Here is a 14,528-nt window from a genome sequence, read left to right on the forward strand (position 1 = left end):
TTCCCTAGTGGTCTGGTGGCTAAGTCTCCTAGCACCCAATGCAGGGGCCTGGGTTTGATCCCCGGTGGGGGAACTAGGTCCCGCATGCTGTAACTAAGACTCAGAGCAGCCAAATAAATAAAAATCAAGATTAGAAAGAAAGAAATTATTTGTATAAGAAAAAGAACACTGTTCTCCACTTCCATGTCATTAATTAAATTTCTCCAGTTCGATATTATCTTAATCTGTGGCCATTTTAATGATCCTGTTGTGTGTGTGTGTGTGTGCACGCGTGGGTACACATATGTGTGCACACATGAATGTTGGTGAGGTGGGGGGCAGGTGAGAGGATGGATTTTGTAAACAGCTGTTCATCTTATGGTGTCTGATGTATCTTCTCCCCATCCCAGTCAGAGATATTCACTGCCTCAGGTAAAACTAAGATTCTGATAGCAGGAATGTGTAACAAATAAACAATCAATAATCAGATTTTGACTTTCCAAATGTAATTTCAAAAATTCGTGGTTGAAACAATAGTTTTGACAGCCTAGGGTTTTGATTTGAAGAGGAGAAAGGGCTCAGTGCCAGAAGAAGCAGGTCACAGGGTTTATGCCACAAACAGTGGATTGGGAAGAGGCAAGATTAGGGATTGGGGACACCTGGGGTAGGGTAGGAGGAGATCAGTGGGTGGCACCAGACGTAAAGGGATCAGGGAAGGCCAAGTCAGCATCAAGAGGATCCAGGGAAGGCTGAGCCAAAGCCTGGTGAAAATCTGTTGCCACCTTTGTGCAGGAATCCATGTGAGCAGCGTGCATCTCAGTGGCAGGGATTCTCCTATGAGGGCTTCCTCCCATCAAGTGTCCAAGAGAAGTGACACCTGGCCGTATCTGAGTTGCTTACACCATCCAGCTACCCACATGGGCAATCTCCTCCTCTGGTCTGGAGGGGCCATGATGATGTGGGAAGAGAAGTCCCAGTTCCTGCACCTGGTGAACTGAGCCCAAGGTTTCATTCAAAGGGAAACAGTGGCAAACCCTACGCTTTTACATGTATTTAAAATATCTTCCAAACTAAAAAAATAACTTTTCTCTCTCACTGAGAAAAATTGTTTATTGTAGAAAAATGTAACTATTCAAAAAGGAGAGTGTTAACCTGTTATCTCATCATCCTGAGAAAATCACTGTTAGTCCTCTCGGTCCTCCCAAGCATTCTTTTCTGCACTGTATGTGAATTTTAATTGTAAATTAGAGTGGAATCTCTTTGCAAACAAGAACTATATCCTGTTCATCTTTTTCATCCTCGCACCTAGGATAATACTTGATGCAGAAAAGATGCTTGATAAATATTTTATAAAACAAATATTTTGTAAAATACCTTTGGAATGAAAATAGTCTACTTGCTTCCTAGAAGGTGAAGAGAGACAAAAAAGCTATTTTCATTATCATTACAAACGACTTCACCGTTGGACAAATAGGTGAATGTCAGGCATCCTGAGGGGCAGGTGGGACAGGTATGGTGGGAAACCCTAGGGTGCATGGGGCCGTGTCATTTCACGGGACAGTCTCAAGCAGCCCCAAGGGGAAGACAGTTTTTCTGGTGATAAAAAGAACCCAACAGAGCTCTCTAAGAACAGCCATTCCTCTGTGAGCTAGTCTGAAGGACAATTGCTAAGAAGGGTGCAGCCAACAACGCCCGCTCTTGGAAGTTCCCCCCTTCCTCCCCTCCCCTACATCCCCACCCCAGATGACCATCCTGAAGTCTGCCCTAACCTATGCACCAGCCACCCTTTCCCCATCTCCTCTCTTACCCACCACTAGCCTACCAGTCCCTACCTGGCTTCCTGCTTCAGGGCCGCCCCCTAATCCTTCCTTTTGCAGTAGTCAGAAGGAAGTGTTCACTCCGGCTTCAACAGAGTGGAGTCCAGCCTCCCAGGGCACCGATTCAGGGCTTCCATGGCTTGGCTGAGACCCCTCTTTCTCTGCCCCCGGGCTGTATCTCTGCCTGGGATGCAGCTCAGGTTTCTCTCATCAGCAACTTCCTGGAGACCGTGTGGGGCTGAAGCTGGTGAGCCACAGGCCCGGGCTGGGCTGTGACCAGGGCTGCAGAGGTCTGGCCTGGACCCCTGCTCCTCCTTCTCTGGCGTTTCTTCCCTCCCCTCAGGTTCCTGGCTCTTCCTTCTGCCATCTCATCAGCTCCAGGCCTCTTTGAATTGCACTCTCCAGGCCCCTCCCTGCCATTGTCCCTTGGGCAGGACAGGAAGTGGGGAGCTGCTAAAGGTCACAGAATCAGGGGCTCAGCTGGGAAGGCAACCCTGATTCAGCGTCTTTCCAGCTACTCAGGACAGGCAGCCTCAGAGGGTGGTGAGGTGAGCGCCCCACTCTGGCTCTCTCCAGATAACTCCTCCAGCTGTCTGTTGACAGCAACTTGGGGCAGCTAGGGTCCTGCTGTCCCCCATTGAGCCTTCCTTCTTCTGTACTTGGGGCGTTTCAGATCCTGGCTGTTCTGTGTGCCTGCTTTGCCATGAGGCCCTTGTGCCTATATCTAGGTCATTCATTCTGGGGTGGGATGGGAGGTGGCAGAAGGGACTCAGCACAGGAAAAATGGGCTCGATAAGAAGGCCATAATCTGCCACCTGCTGGCTGGATTCAAGCTCCTAGCAAACTCTTCCTGGTCTTTGAATCTTGCCTTAATCACTGTGACCTTGAAATCCAAAATCTTAACTCTTCAGTGTTCCCATCGCCCTCCTTCCACTTGAGCCCGCCCCTTTTTCATTGCCCGCTTGTTTCCTTCCTCAATCTGTCAACCGTCTTCACAATAGCATCTGAATACTCGAGGGAATCTGTTATAGGTAGAGGGATTTGGTAAGGGCAAAGCTTTGCCCCAAAGGACTGTGCTTAATGGGGGGATTCCAGGCAGTGGGACAGCCAGGTATAAGGACTGGGACAGGAACTTCGTAGAACTCTGCAGACCCAACCCTGTAGCTGCTCACCTTCTCTAAGTAAGGCTGATCCAATGGAGTTTGTCACTGAATTAAAATTCTAAGGGAAGACAGTCTGCAGGTTGCTCTCAAATAGAAACACAGAGGCACAGAGAACAAGAAGCTTCTGCCAGCATCGCCCCCTTCCCCTCCCTGATCTAAGGGTCTGCATTCCCCTCCTCCTCCGGCTGGCAGACCTGGGTTGGTGGGGATAGAGGAGAGGAGTCTGGTAAGGCTTCCTGTGGTGGAGTGGAGCGTCTGTTCCTGCTCTAGGCAGCCCAGTCAGCACAGCCTTCCAAGCTGAGGGGCAGGGCCCTTGCGGTGGAGGTGTTTGCAATATGAAATCATTTCCCACAGTGAAGAAGCAGCCATGTTCTGCACGGTCCACTGGCAGTCTGGGATGTGTGCCCAGCACCAAGAGAGAGTCTAAAAATGCTCAAGCCCATCTTGGGATCTCAGGAGGCTGACTGAAGGGAATCCAGGAGTCTGTAAATCCCCAAACAACTGCCTATTTCACCCGGAACCCGGCAGACGGTGGAACTCACTCCAGCCTCCAGGGGGTTCCACATCCTGCTGGGTGACATGATGCCTATTGATGGGCCACTGGTTGGCACCCTTCAAGGGCAAGCCTGGTTCTTTCCCGTCTCTGGGTCCCCAGAGCCCAGTACTGAGTAGATTCAGCCACTCAAGGTGAATTAGGCTGAGCTGAAAATCCAAGTAGGTGTTTGTATGTGGGGGATGTGTGACCAGAGTTCTAGGCGTGCCCAGAGGGACCTCTCCATAAAGGAAAGGGTCTGGAGTTTAGCCTCAGACGTTCTCACCTGGAGAAAAGAAGGGAGCAAGCGCCTGGTGGGGAACATGGCGCTGGGAAAAGGTATGAAAAGCCAGATGGGCTTGTTCTCCTACACGGTTACACTAATCCGAGCAACGTGGTAGGTGAGGCCGTAACTGGCTGCAGGATCAGTGTAATGAATGAGGAGGCATGGAGCATATTCTAGTAGGTGAAGAACTAAAGGACCTATGTGGACAACCAATGAGCAAGCAATGTGTTCATCAACAAATGCACCTGGGAAACGGGCTGCTTGGAGAGAAATCACATTCACCCCTGACCTTGAACAACCTTCCATAATAAGTGATAATTAAAGAGCTGCCCAAAAAAAAAAAAAAAAAAAGAGCTGCTCAATTGGACTGGGAATTGGGGATCCCATGGGACAGAGGCATACATGAGACAGATCACCGTGTGTGTTCACCTGCCCAGCCTGGGAGAAGCCTTGGTGAAAGACCCAGCTTCACCCACCTTCTCCTGCATCCCTGGAGAAGGAACTTTGGAGGCCAAACTCTCAATGACCTTAGCATTTCTTTCAAGCCCAGAAATGTGAATTGATCCACATCAGAAGCTCTAGGGGTGTCTTTTTCAAATGCATGTTTAGCTAGAGTATATTTCTCCACCCAAGCCCTGTCGGAAGCCACCCTACTACTTCCCTTCTGATAATATTGGGTTGGCCAAAAAGTTTGTTTGGATTTTTCCATAACATCTTACGGAAACTATTTCTTGTTTGCACTACTCGTCCTAGACAATTGGTGATCTTGGGGCTTTGTCCCATTCTCCTAGTTGCTAGGAGAAACTCGCGGAAACTCAAGTGTCAGACCATTAAAGGACCCTCCAATTGTCCTACACCCTCATTTTATAGAGAAAGTGAAGCCCAGAGAGGAGCAGTGAATCACTTCAGGTCACACAGCCCGTCAGAGGTGGAGCTGGGCCTGGACCACGCCCTACCTACCCCAGGTCACGCCCCCTGCTCTTCCACTGCCCTTTATCATTTCCTCTCCAGCCCTCTTTTCTGAGATTTTCATTGCTTTTCTCTCTTCAGGGTTTCTTGTGGTATCCACACTGTCACATGACTATCCACTTTGTAGACTGACAGCTCTGCTCCACGACAACCCTGGCTCGGTGAGACAGTGAGGGTGTCCCAGCAGCCTGGCAGCCCCTTGTCTCATGATGGGCCCTAGCCCTCCTTCCAGAAGAGACCCTGCCCAGTGCTGAGACTGGCTGAGGACTGGGAGCATGTGCCTCCTCTGACTCTGGGCCCAGGAGGTCTGTGTCCCCGTGTGTCTTCCCCATTACACCAGCTAAATGACCTTGATTGAGCAGGTCACATTCTGGACCTGACTACTCTTTTTGAAAATGGGAAAAATTAGAACACACCACTTAGAGCAGCTGTGAAGATCAAAGGAGTCAAGTACATGGACTAGTTCTTTGTAAACTGTGAAGCAGCATTCCAGTGTGAAATGTAGGTGTCCTCTAGACCCCAACACAGGGCTGGACGTGGAGCAGCTGCCTACTGAATAACCATGGAATAGTGGTTCTCAACTGGGGACAATTTTGACATTCCAGGGGGGACACTGGGTGATATCTGGAGACATTTTTGTTTACCACGATGGGGCTGGGGTTGCCGTGGCATCTGGCTGGCGGAGGCCAGGGATGCTGCTAAATAGCTGATGGTGCTCAGGATAGCCTTCACAGCCAAGAATCATCTGGCCCCAGATGTCAACAGTGCTGAGGTGTGAAGTCACACCTGTAGATACAGACATGGTTTGTTGTTGCAGAAAAGCAACAGAGCTGTGGCTGGGGAGTTGGCCATCAAGATACCATGGTGACCAACAGGAGGAACCACCCAGGTTAAATGAGCCGGCCGTGCCCAGGTCTGATAACTTGAAAACATTTTATTTCAATTCTATCCTTGGGAGGCAGCATAAATAATCACAGAAGACCACAACGGTCAGTGGGGAAGAAAAAAAGCTTCAGAAGTGTGGGGAGGAGGAGATGTGAGCTGACGCAGTCTAGCTGCGGAGTCTGGGGGGTGAGGAGACCCTGCTTTAGCTGGCTGTGAGGGTAGAAGGCTCTTGGAGGAAAAGCCTGAGGGTTTGGGGGGGCCTTCCCTGCCCAGGTCACTCGGAGGGGCTTAGGGAGCTCCCCCTGTGTGGATAGAAGTTCTGCAGGGTGGCCGTGGGACAAGCAGGTGCAGAGCACAATGCGTCTAGTAGGTTCAAGCTAATGAGAGAGAGGTGTAGACACCCATTTCTTGATCCCCAAACCAGATCTCCCCCCTCAAACTGTGACTTTTCTGAGAACAGTGTTCACACACTCTGTGAGTAATGAGAAATGGAGGAAGAAAAGGAGGAAAAAAAGAAAATGGTAGAAGACCAAGTGAAATGTGGCATCTCCCAGGGTCCTGTGACCTTGAGCGGCTTCTCAGTTTTCTCATCTGCAACGTGGGGAGAATGCTCCCTGCCTCTGGGAGCTGAGATGAGGCTCAAAGGGGATCCTATATGTCGAAGGGCTGTGTAAACTTTAAAGTGCTACACCAGTGTAAGGGGCTGTGGTTGTTCTACAAGCGTAAGGCTGACCGTGGCTGAGAGCAGGGAGCAGGCACACGCACGCAGAGCAGCCCTCGGGGCCGGCAGGCCACTTCATGGCCTTCCCAGGGCCAGCGCCACCCGTCTCGGCCTCAGCCTCCAGGAGGACGAGGCCTCATCTCGGAGTGAGTCACCTGGGGGGTCAGAGCAAAGGGTGGGGGCCAGGAGGTCGAAGGGATACTGAGTGCGGGCGAGGGGTGTGGCACATTGGCACTAGTGGTGTTGGGAGGCTCCCAGTCCTTCTCCTGCTCCACGGAGACTTGGGCCTTGGTGATGCCCCCGTGGGATTAGCATCTTGATGCAGTGGGAAGCACCTGGGCCTGCAGTTTGCACACCACTGGTCCTGGGTCCACTGTCCACCTGCTGGGTGACTCAGTGATGTCACTTCCCCAAAGCAACCCTCAGTTCTGTCATCTGTAAAATGGGGACACTATTCCCTACCCTGACTGCCTCACAAAGTGAACGGGGAGAAGGGCGTTGCCAGAGCTTTGAAGAGCATCAGGGGAGGGCAAGGGGTCATTATGGCCTTGGTGAAGGATCCTCTTAATTCCCTGAAGATAAGAGAGAAGGGGCAAGAGACAGGAAGGAGCTGGGCTGCTTGCAACCCTGGTCAGGTGAATGGGCTTCCGGGGCTGCCCAGGGTGAGGGAGGTGGAGGAGGGGAGAGAGACCGCTGATGCCTGCAATCCAGCCCTTACTGCGCGTCCATCAGGGCCACCGTGAGCCCCAGCAGGGAGCGCGATGTCCCGGCAGCCCCCTCTGCTGGGGACAAGTTCAACCTCTGGTCTACTGGAGTTCTGGCTTCCCCCTCCCCTCCTTGGTCCACAGAGGGCACTCGTCGTGGGGAGTCCATGGCCTTTGCCCAGCCGAGGGGAAGCCGAGGCTCCGGGGCTGTCAGGGAAAGGGGCTGCCAGCCTGGACTCTGGGAGAGGCTGGGGACTTGTATTAGCATGAGGTTGAGAGGTCAAAGGTCAGCTTCCAGTTCTTGAGGTGGCAGGTGGGGGGTTCCTCAGGCTCTCCCCCAGCTCCAGTCCTGGCGCTCTCTCTGGGGTCACCGGAGAAGGGGAAGTTAAGGGACGAGTAGAAACAACGGAGAGATTGGCTTAGAAAGCAGCCCAGCCGGGGAGCTAACAGTTCTTGGGGCTATTGCGCAAGTTTTTCAGTTCCAGCTGAAGCTGCCGAATGCGGATGTCTTTCTGGGCCAGCTCCTCTTTCAATCTCCGAATCTCATCCTGCTGCCGGAAGAACATTCGGAGGAGCTGGTGTGGATGAGAGAAGGGGCCAGAAGGGTGGGAGAGAACAGGTGAGAAGGTGACCTTCGCGGGGGGCGGTGGGGGGTATCCGTACCCCCGCCCCTCCCCCCATGCAGCCGCTGTTCTTCTGACTCAGGCCTCCCACCCCTTCCCCACTCCCGGGTCTGAGGTGACTCAGGTGGCCGCTCTCCCATCTCTAGACTCAGCTCACCCATGCCCTCTCCTGCTCCTACCCATGCCCATCCCCACCCTACCCTGTGAGGCAGAAAAGAAAGGACCCTGATCCAGGATCACCAAGGAAGGGCCCAGTCCACACAGGCCAGATATCCTAAGCTTACCCGTTTAGGGCTTCAAGTCTTAATACTTTATTTACTTACCATTCAGAATGGAAAGCTTTCTGAAATGTTTTGTATCCGGCTCTCTCTTTTTGTTTTTAAATTGGAGTATAGTTGCTTTGGGGGTTTCCAGGGCGACATTAGTGGTAAAGAACCCACCTGCCAATGCAGGAGATGTAAGAGATGCTGGTTCAATCCCTGGGTTAGGAAGATCCCCTGGAGGAGGGCATGACAACCCACTCCAGTATTCTGGCCTGGAGAATCCCATGGACAGAGGAGCCTGGGGGGCTATGGTCCAGAGGGTCGCAAAGAGTTGGACGTGACTGAAGTGACAGTATGCACACATGCACACAGTTACTTTACACTGCTGTGTTGATTTCTGCAGCACATTGAAGTGACTCAGCTATATGTGTACATATACCCCCTCCTCTGTGGATTTCCTTGGCATTTACGTTGCCACAGAGCACGGAGTAGAGCTCCTTCTACTTTACAGTAGGTTCTCATTAGTTATCCATGTTATACAGAATCTCCTTCTCTTTTTAAAAAAAATTATTTATTTTTGTCCAGGTCTTCGTTGCTCCCTGGGCTTTTTCCCTCTAGTTTCGAAGCGCGGGGGCTGCTTCCTAGTTGCGGTGTGCAGGCTTCTCATTGCAGTGGCTTCCCTTGTTGCGGAGTACAGGCTCTAGGCTCGTGAGCGTCAGCAGCTGTGGCACATGGGTTCAACAGCTGCAGCGCCAGGGCTCTCGAGTGCTGGCTCAGTAGTTGTGGAGCACTGGCTTAGTTGCTCCAAGGCATGTGGGATCTTCCTGGACCAGGGATCGAACCCGTGTATCCCGCATGGGCAGGCGGATTCTTTATCACTGACCCACCACGGAAGTTAAGAATATCTAATTCCTAAGATTCATATAGTTCCCTTTCTATTCATATAGTCCTCCCCCTACTCTTCTCTTTTCCTTAAGGTCAGGATATAGAATGGTATTTTTCCTGCTGATGGGGGACTGGCACCACAGCACCCCAAAGTTTGCACTGGGCATTGCTGGAGTGGCCATGAGCAAAGCATAGGAATCGACAACACCATTGCTGAGATGACTTCCTGGATTAAACCGCCTCTCCACGGCTTCCATAAAACAGAACACACAACACAGTGTCTGCAGGCTCCGGAAGGACCCCACACACTTGAGTTGAATGTTGCCAACAGACAGTTGTGTTGGTCCTCCGACTGCCCATTGTGAGTTGCGGCTGTCTTTGTAATTGCATCATTTTAATACTACATAAACTGATGAAATAGAAATACATCATTCTATAAAAACTAAGTTGAATGCATTTGAGAATCTTGATGAAGAGGGGGTGCTAAAAAGTTGCTACTGATAGGTATGGATGATATACACATAAAAGATTGAGGAATATTCTGTATCTTGATTGTACGGTAGTGGTTACATGGCTATAGGCATGTGTCAAAACTCATGGAACTGTACACTACAAAGGATGAATTGCACACTAGGTCAATTATACCTCAATAAACCTGTCTTAAAAAAAAAAACACTGGGGAAAACTTTCAAAAAACAAAAGCTTTGTTTTCAGCTTGATTTTAAGTTCTCATTCCACCTAAAAAAACACTGAAAATGGAAATTGGAGTTAAAGTGTGATTTATTTGACAAACACACAGAAGATCCCAACTGGGATGTCCTGAGAGAAAAGGAAGGTCTTGATGCTCCATCAAAACATGTGGAATGAATGTATATGTTTTATATTTTAAACAACAAGAAATTGTTTAAAGAATGTATATATCATTTATATGATTCCTTTCTTTAACTGACTTGGAAAAAATTTATATTAACCAACAAACCAGTCCTGGTTACCTCTGTGCAGAGAGATATTATGCTATATGCCCCACACTAAATAATTCTACATACACCTATGCCTTCCAAGTTCTCAAAGTTTCCTTGTATAATCTTTTTGGATCAGCTTTTGTTTAAAAAACATATTTATTGAGGTATACTTCACATGCCATAAATTTCACTCATTTTAAGGGTCAATTCAGTGAGTTTTAGTAAAATTACAGAGCCGTACAACCATGTTTCTCCCGTGTGTCAAGCTACCCGTGGTCTCTTCACTCTTGAACCAATTTCTCATTCGCTGTTTCTAGTTTTCTCTATTAAAATTGTGGGTAAAAGGTAAAACAAGAGTTACCAGCCTCTGAGCAAAAATTTTTTTCCCCCAGAGAGGAAAGAATACAAGCTGTAGTGTATAGATGGTGGCATTTGTGTTGTTTGCTTAGAGACCCTTTAAAATATTTCTCCAGGTCCTCTGTTCTGATTCATATAGACAAGTCCACTCCATGTAACTGCTATTCAACCCTGCCTTCTCCACACCCAGTACTAGAACAAACTTCAGGCTCTTATTAAGGCCCTAGGCTCATAGCAATTCAACTATGCCTACCTTGTCAGGGTACATAAAAAAACCTTTTTTAAAGAAAACACCAAATATATACAAAAGTGGAAAGAAAAGCACCATGAACCTCCAAGTACCCGACATCCAATTTCAGCAAATAACATGTAACCACTCTTGCTTCATATTTATTTTTACTACTTCCCCTGTACCACTCTCCTTGGTGATTATTTTGAAGTGAATCCCATTGATCATAGTTTCATCCAGCCTTAGAAATCTGAGCATCCCTCTATAATGGCACATAAACATTTTATAGCAATTAAAAATTTACCTGTCAATTTTACCTTTAAGACTAAGCCTCAGAGGTCAGGAATGAGCATACTTTTATAAATAACAGTGACAATTATAAGCTGGTGTGACAAGAAACCTGTAAGATGGCCCCCATGTAATCCACTCCTTTCAAGGATGGACTGAACCCAGTAACTTGCTTCTAATGAACAGAATATGGCAGATGTGATGGGATGCCATTTGCAAGGTGAGTTTACAAAAAGACTGTGGTTTCCACCTTTGACACCCTCTCTTCCTCAAGACCATGCTGTGAGCTGCCCTGTTTTGAGGTCCATGTGGCAAGGACCTGAAGGAGGCCTTTGGCTGACAGCTCTTGAGGGAATGAGACCCTTTGTCTAACAACCTATGAGGAAATGGGTCTTGCCAGCAACCAACTGAGGAAAGCCAGAAGCAGATCTTTCCGCAGGTGAGTCTTCAGATGTGACTGCAGCCCTGGCTGACAGTTGACACCTTCACGAGAGACCTTGAGTCACAGGCACCCACAGACATTATGAGATAATAAAACATTTGTGGGATTTAAGCCCCTAAGTCTCAGGGTAATTTGTTACATGGTTCTTGTTCAGTTGCTCAGTCGTGTCCAGCTCTTTGCAACCCCATGGGCTGCAGCACGCCAGGCCTCCCTGTCCTTCACTGTCTCCTGGAGCTTGCTCAGATTCATGTCCATTGAGTTGGTGATGCCACCCAACCATCTCATCCTGTCACCCCCTTCTCAAGGGCTAATGCAGTTAGCCTCTCTGTGCATTTCATGTGAGCAGGAAAAGTGCTAGACACTTAGGGATGATCTCTTTAACTCTCACAGCATTTCATATCCCCATATTGCTGTGAGGAAGTGGACTTAGGAAGGTCAGGAAACATGTTCAGGCACAGCCAGGAAATGAGAAAGCCAGATGCAGGTGACTCCCTGTAGCATCTCCACTTCAGCTGCATCCAGCCCAGCGCCTGGCACACAGTGGGCATTCCATGAATCCTGGCTGAGCTGAACTGTATTTGTGCCAGGGACCAAGGGTGTGGTGGAAGGCAAGGCCTCTGGGGGGTGTGGACAAGGCCCAGCTCTGGTTGCCCTGAGAGAGCTGCTCCCTTTCCAAATGGTACAAAGAGTACTTTCATAAATGCTCAGCCTCTTCCACAAAAACAGGAAATCATCAGACCTCGCGGCAGCTGCCATGCCAGGGAGGAAGGCAGTGCTGTAACACATGAGGCTGGCTTTCCCTCGTGAGCCAGGAATTTACAACTCCAGATGACAGCTACATTCTGATATGGATTCACAAGGGGACATGTAACTCCAGGTTCTGGGATTTGTGGGGATGGGGAGGGGCATCAATATCCCTACCATAGCCCAGCCTCTATTTATTGGGGTCAGAGGCAACAGAAGCCCATAGCAGGCTACTTATGGTATTTGTCACAGAAAGAAAAATGCCTCAGAACCGAGCTGGCCTCAAGGCCTGAAGCTCATAATTGAAATGCAAAGGTCTCGCTCTGCCAGTGTGTGTGGAGGCAATAACTTATTTTTCTTACCTCATTCTCTGTCCTGGGTGGGACGTTTTCTAGTAAATCTATTCCGTTGACCACCACACTCTTCTTTTCTTTGATGGGAGCCTTGAATACCATTTTGGGGGACTTCTTATAGCCTTCTTTCAAAGACATCAACACAGGATCTAAGAAAGGCAAGGCATGGATTCTCACCGACTATCCTGTGGCCTGTCCGGTGATGGTGGCTCTCATTACACCAGGCCTAACAGTTGGCTGAGTGTGAGGGCGAGCTCAACGAGGAGGATATGCAAGGGGAAGGGGGTGGGCTAGACTGAAGGCCAAGATTGCAGTCTCCCATTCTCTTCTGGGAAGCCCACCCCTGGTGGTACCTCGGTTGATGCCTCCCAGCCACTCATCAGGGGTCAGAGCTGGCTCCGTGCCCGGCGTCATGGGGTAAATGTCTTCCTGGTAGGAATCCGACTGCAGTGGGGTGGGGCAGAAGGGTGGACAGGTGGGGGACTGCTGAGAAGGCCCCTTCTCTCCAATCAGATTCTCCCCTTCTCTGACCTCCAGCCACATACCTGCTCTCTCCCCTCCAAGTCTTTGCACTCGGCGTCTCCCACTTGGAATTCCCACCTTGCCTTTGTTAGCAAGCCAGACTGTCCTTACCTTGGAGTGGCCCCCCCCTGCACCCCAAATTAGGTCTGAAGACCCCAATCCACAGGAAACCACCTTCTCCTTCTGAGCTCCTTCAGGCTTATAGTCCCAGTAGTGAGGAAGTTAGCCTTCAATGCCAGGGGCCCTTTGCAGCCAGCCCAGCCCCACTCACCCTCCGGGGCACGATCATGGAGATGGGCTCTATGAGGCCCTTGAGAGTCACCAGCTTGTAGAATCGGAACACCTCGCAGGCAGACACGTCCAGCCCATGCTTGGGCATGACCCCTGCAGACAGGCACACACATGGCTGCATGGGGTCCCAGGAATCTCCCCCAGTACCCTCCTTCCTGATGACCTTGGCCAGGGGAAAGGTGCAGCTGGAGGGCACTAGGTTTGGAGGCAAGGACCCATACAGTGGACAGGAAGGGGCTGGGGGCTTCTTGAGTCAGGCTTTGACTCTGGGGGTAACTTCTCAAATAAGCCCCATGGACCAGACCTGTTTGACCAAGGTGCATACTGTAGAACTGGGGGCCTTTGAGGACTGCGAGGGGCTGTGCAACTACTTGGATCTAACCCATTCTCTTTGTAGGTGAGACTCTTGAGGGGCAGAGGGAAAGGGGCTTTTCCCCACAGTTACACAGTGCTGTCAATCTATATACCCCAGAGCCCATCACCTTCTGAAATGAACTGGTTTCCCGAAGCCTCTGTGCTCCCAGTCTTCATAGAGAAAGAAAGAGGGAGAGGACTTCCCTGGGAGTCCAGTGGTTAAAAGTCTGCCTACCAATGCAGGGGACATGGGTTCGATCCCTCCCTGGTCTGGAAGGACCCCACATGCCTCAGGGCAACTAAGCCCATGTGCCCCAACTACTGAGCCTGCCCTCTAGAGCCCATGAACTGCAACTAATGAGCCAGTGCTCTGCGGCAAGAGAAGTCGCCGCGATGAGAAGTCTGCGCACCACAACCAGAGAGTAGCCCCGGCTTGCTGCAACTAGAGAAAGCCCATCAGTAGCAACGAAGACTCAGCACAGCCAAAAATAAATAAAATACTGGAAGGAAGAAGAAGGAGAACGCTTTCCTGTGCACCTCAGGGGTTTAAATGCAGCCCAAGACTGCTGTTCCGTCATGTGTTTTCTAGGACTGACAGGCATATGTGCACGCATGTATGTCTGCGTGTGTTCATGTGTGTCTGTGTGGGCACCAGACGCAACATTCCTAACAGCTGCATCAGCTGAACACCTGCGGGGGGAGCAGTTTGGTGTGGGGTTAGACACACCAGCTTTGGGGTGGGACAGGATCCTGAGTTTGAATCTCGATTCTCCCCTCTTTCTGGGTGGGAGTCCTTGGGCAAATCACTGCCTCTCTAAGCCTTAGCTTCCCTGGTTGCCTAGAGGAGTCCAGTGGTCGCCCCTCATGAGACTGAGTGTGAAGATGCTTGTTAACTGCCCAGCAGTGATGAGCACAGACAACATGAATTTCTTTCTCCAGGATGTGAATGACTTAAGGTTCTACCTTTCCTCATCTGGAATGGAAGGATGCTCTACCAGAACTGAGAATTCCAGAACCTGGAGGGCAGTGGCTTCGTGGTACTGTGAGAAGCCAGGAGACTTGGGTTTGAGTCCTGGCTCTGCCACTTAGAGCTATGTTACCCGCCCAGGGTGAGTTAAGTAGCCACCCAGAGCCTGCAGAAAGTGCCTGGCTCATGGTC

General features: G+C 50.1%; 1 protein-coding gene across 1 annotated transcript in view; it reads right to left on the bottom strand.

The window, feature by feature from the left end:
* Positions 1-5,662: 5,662 nt before the first annotated feature.
* CORO2B (coronin 2B) overlaps positions 5,663-14,528 on the bottom strand; it is a 75,589-nt gene continuing 66,723 nt past the window's right edge. Inside the window, exons 9-12 of the mRNA XM_061157987.1 lie at positions 12,996-13,108; positions 12,556-12,646; positions 12,212-12,351; positions 5,663-7,631 (exon numbers count right to left, since the gene is read on the bottom strand). Of these exons, the coding sequence (XP_061013970.1) occupies positions 7,500-7,631; positions 12,212-12,351; positions 12,556-12,646; positions 12,996-13,108 (476 nt within the window). The 3' untranslated portion in view covers positions 5,663-7,499. The remainder of the gene's footprint in view (positions 7,632-12,211; positions 12,352-12,555; positions 12,647-12,995; positions 13,109-14,528) is intronic.

The sequence above is a fragment of the Dama dama genome, chromosome 12 (genome assembly GCF_033118175.1).
Source record: "Dama dama isolate Ldn47 chromosome 12, ASM3311817v1, whole genome shotgun sequence".
NCBI classification, from domain to species: Eukaryota; Metazoa; Chordata; class Mammalia; order Artiodactyla; family Cervidae; genus Dama; species Dama dama.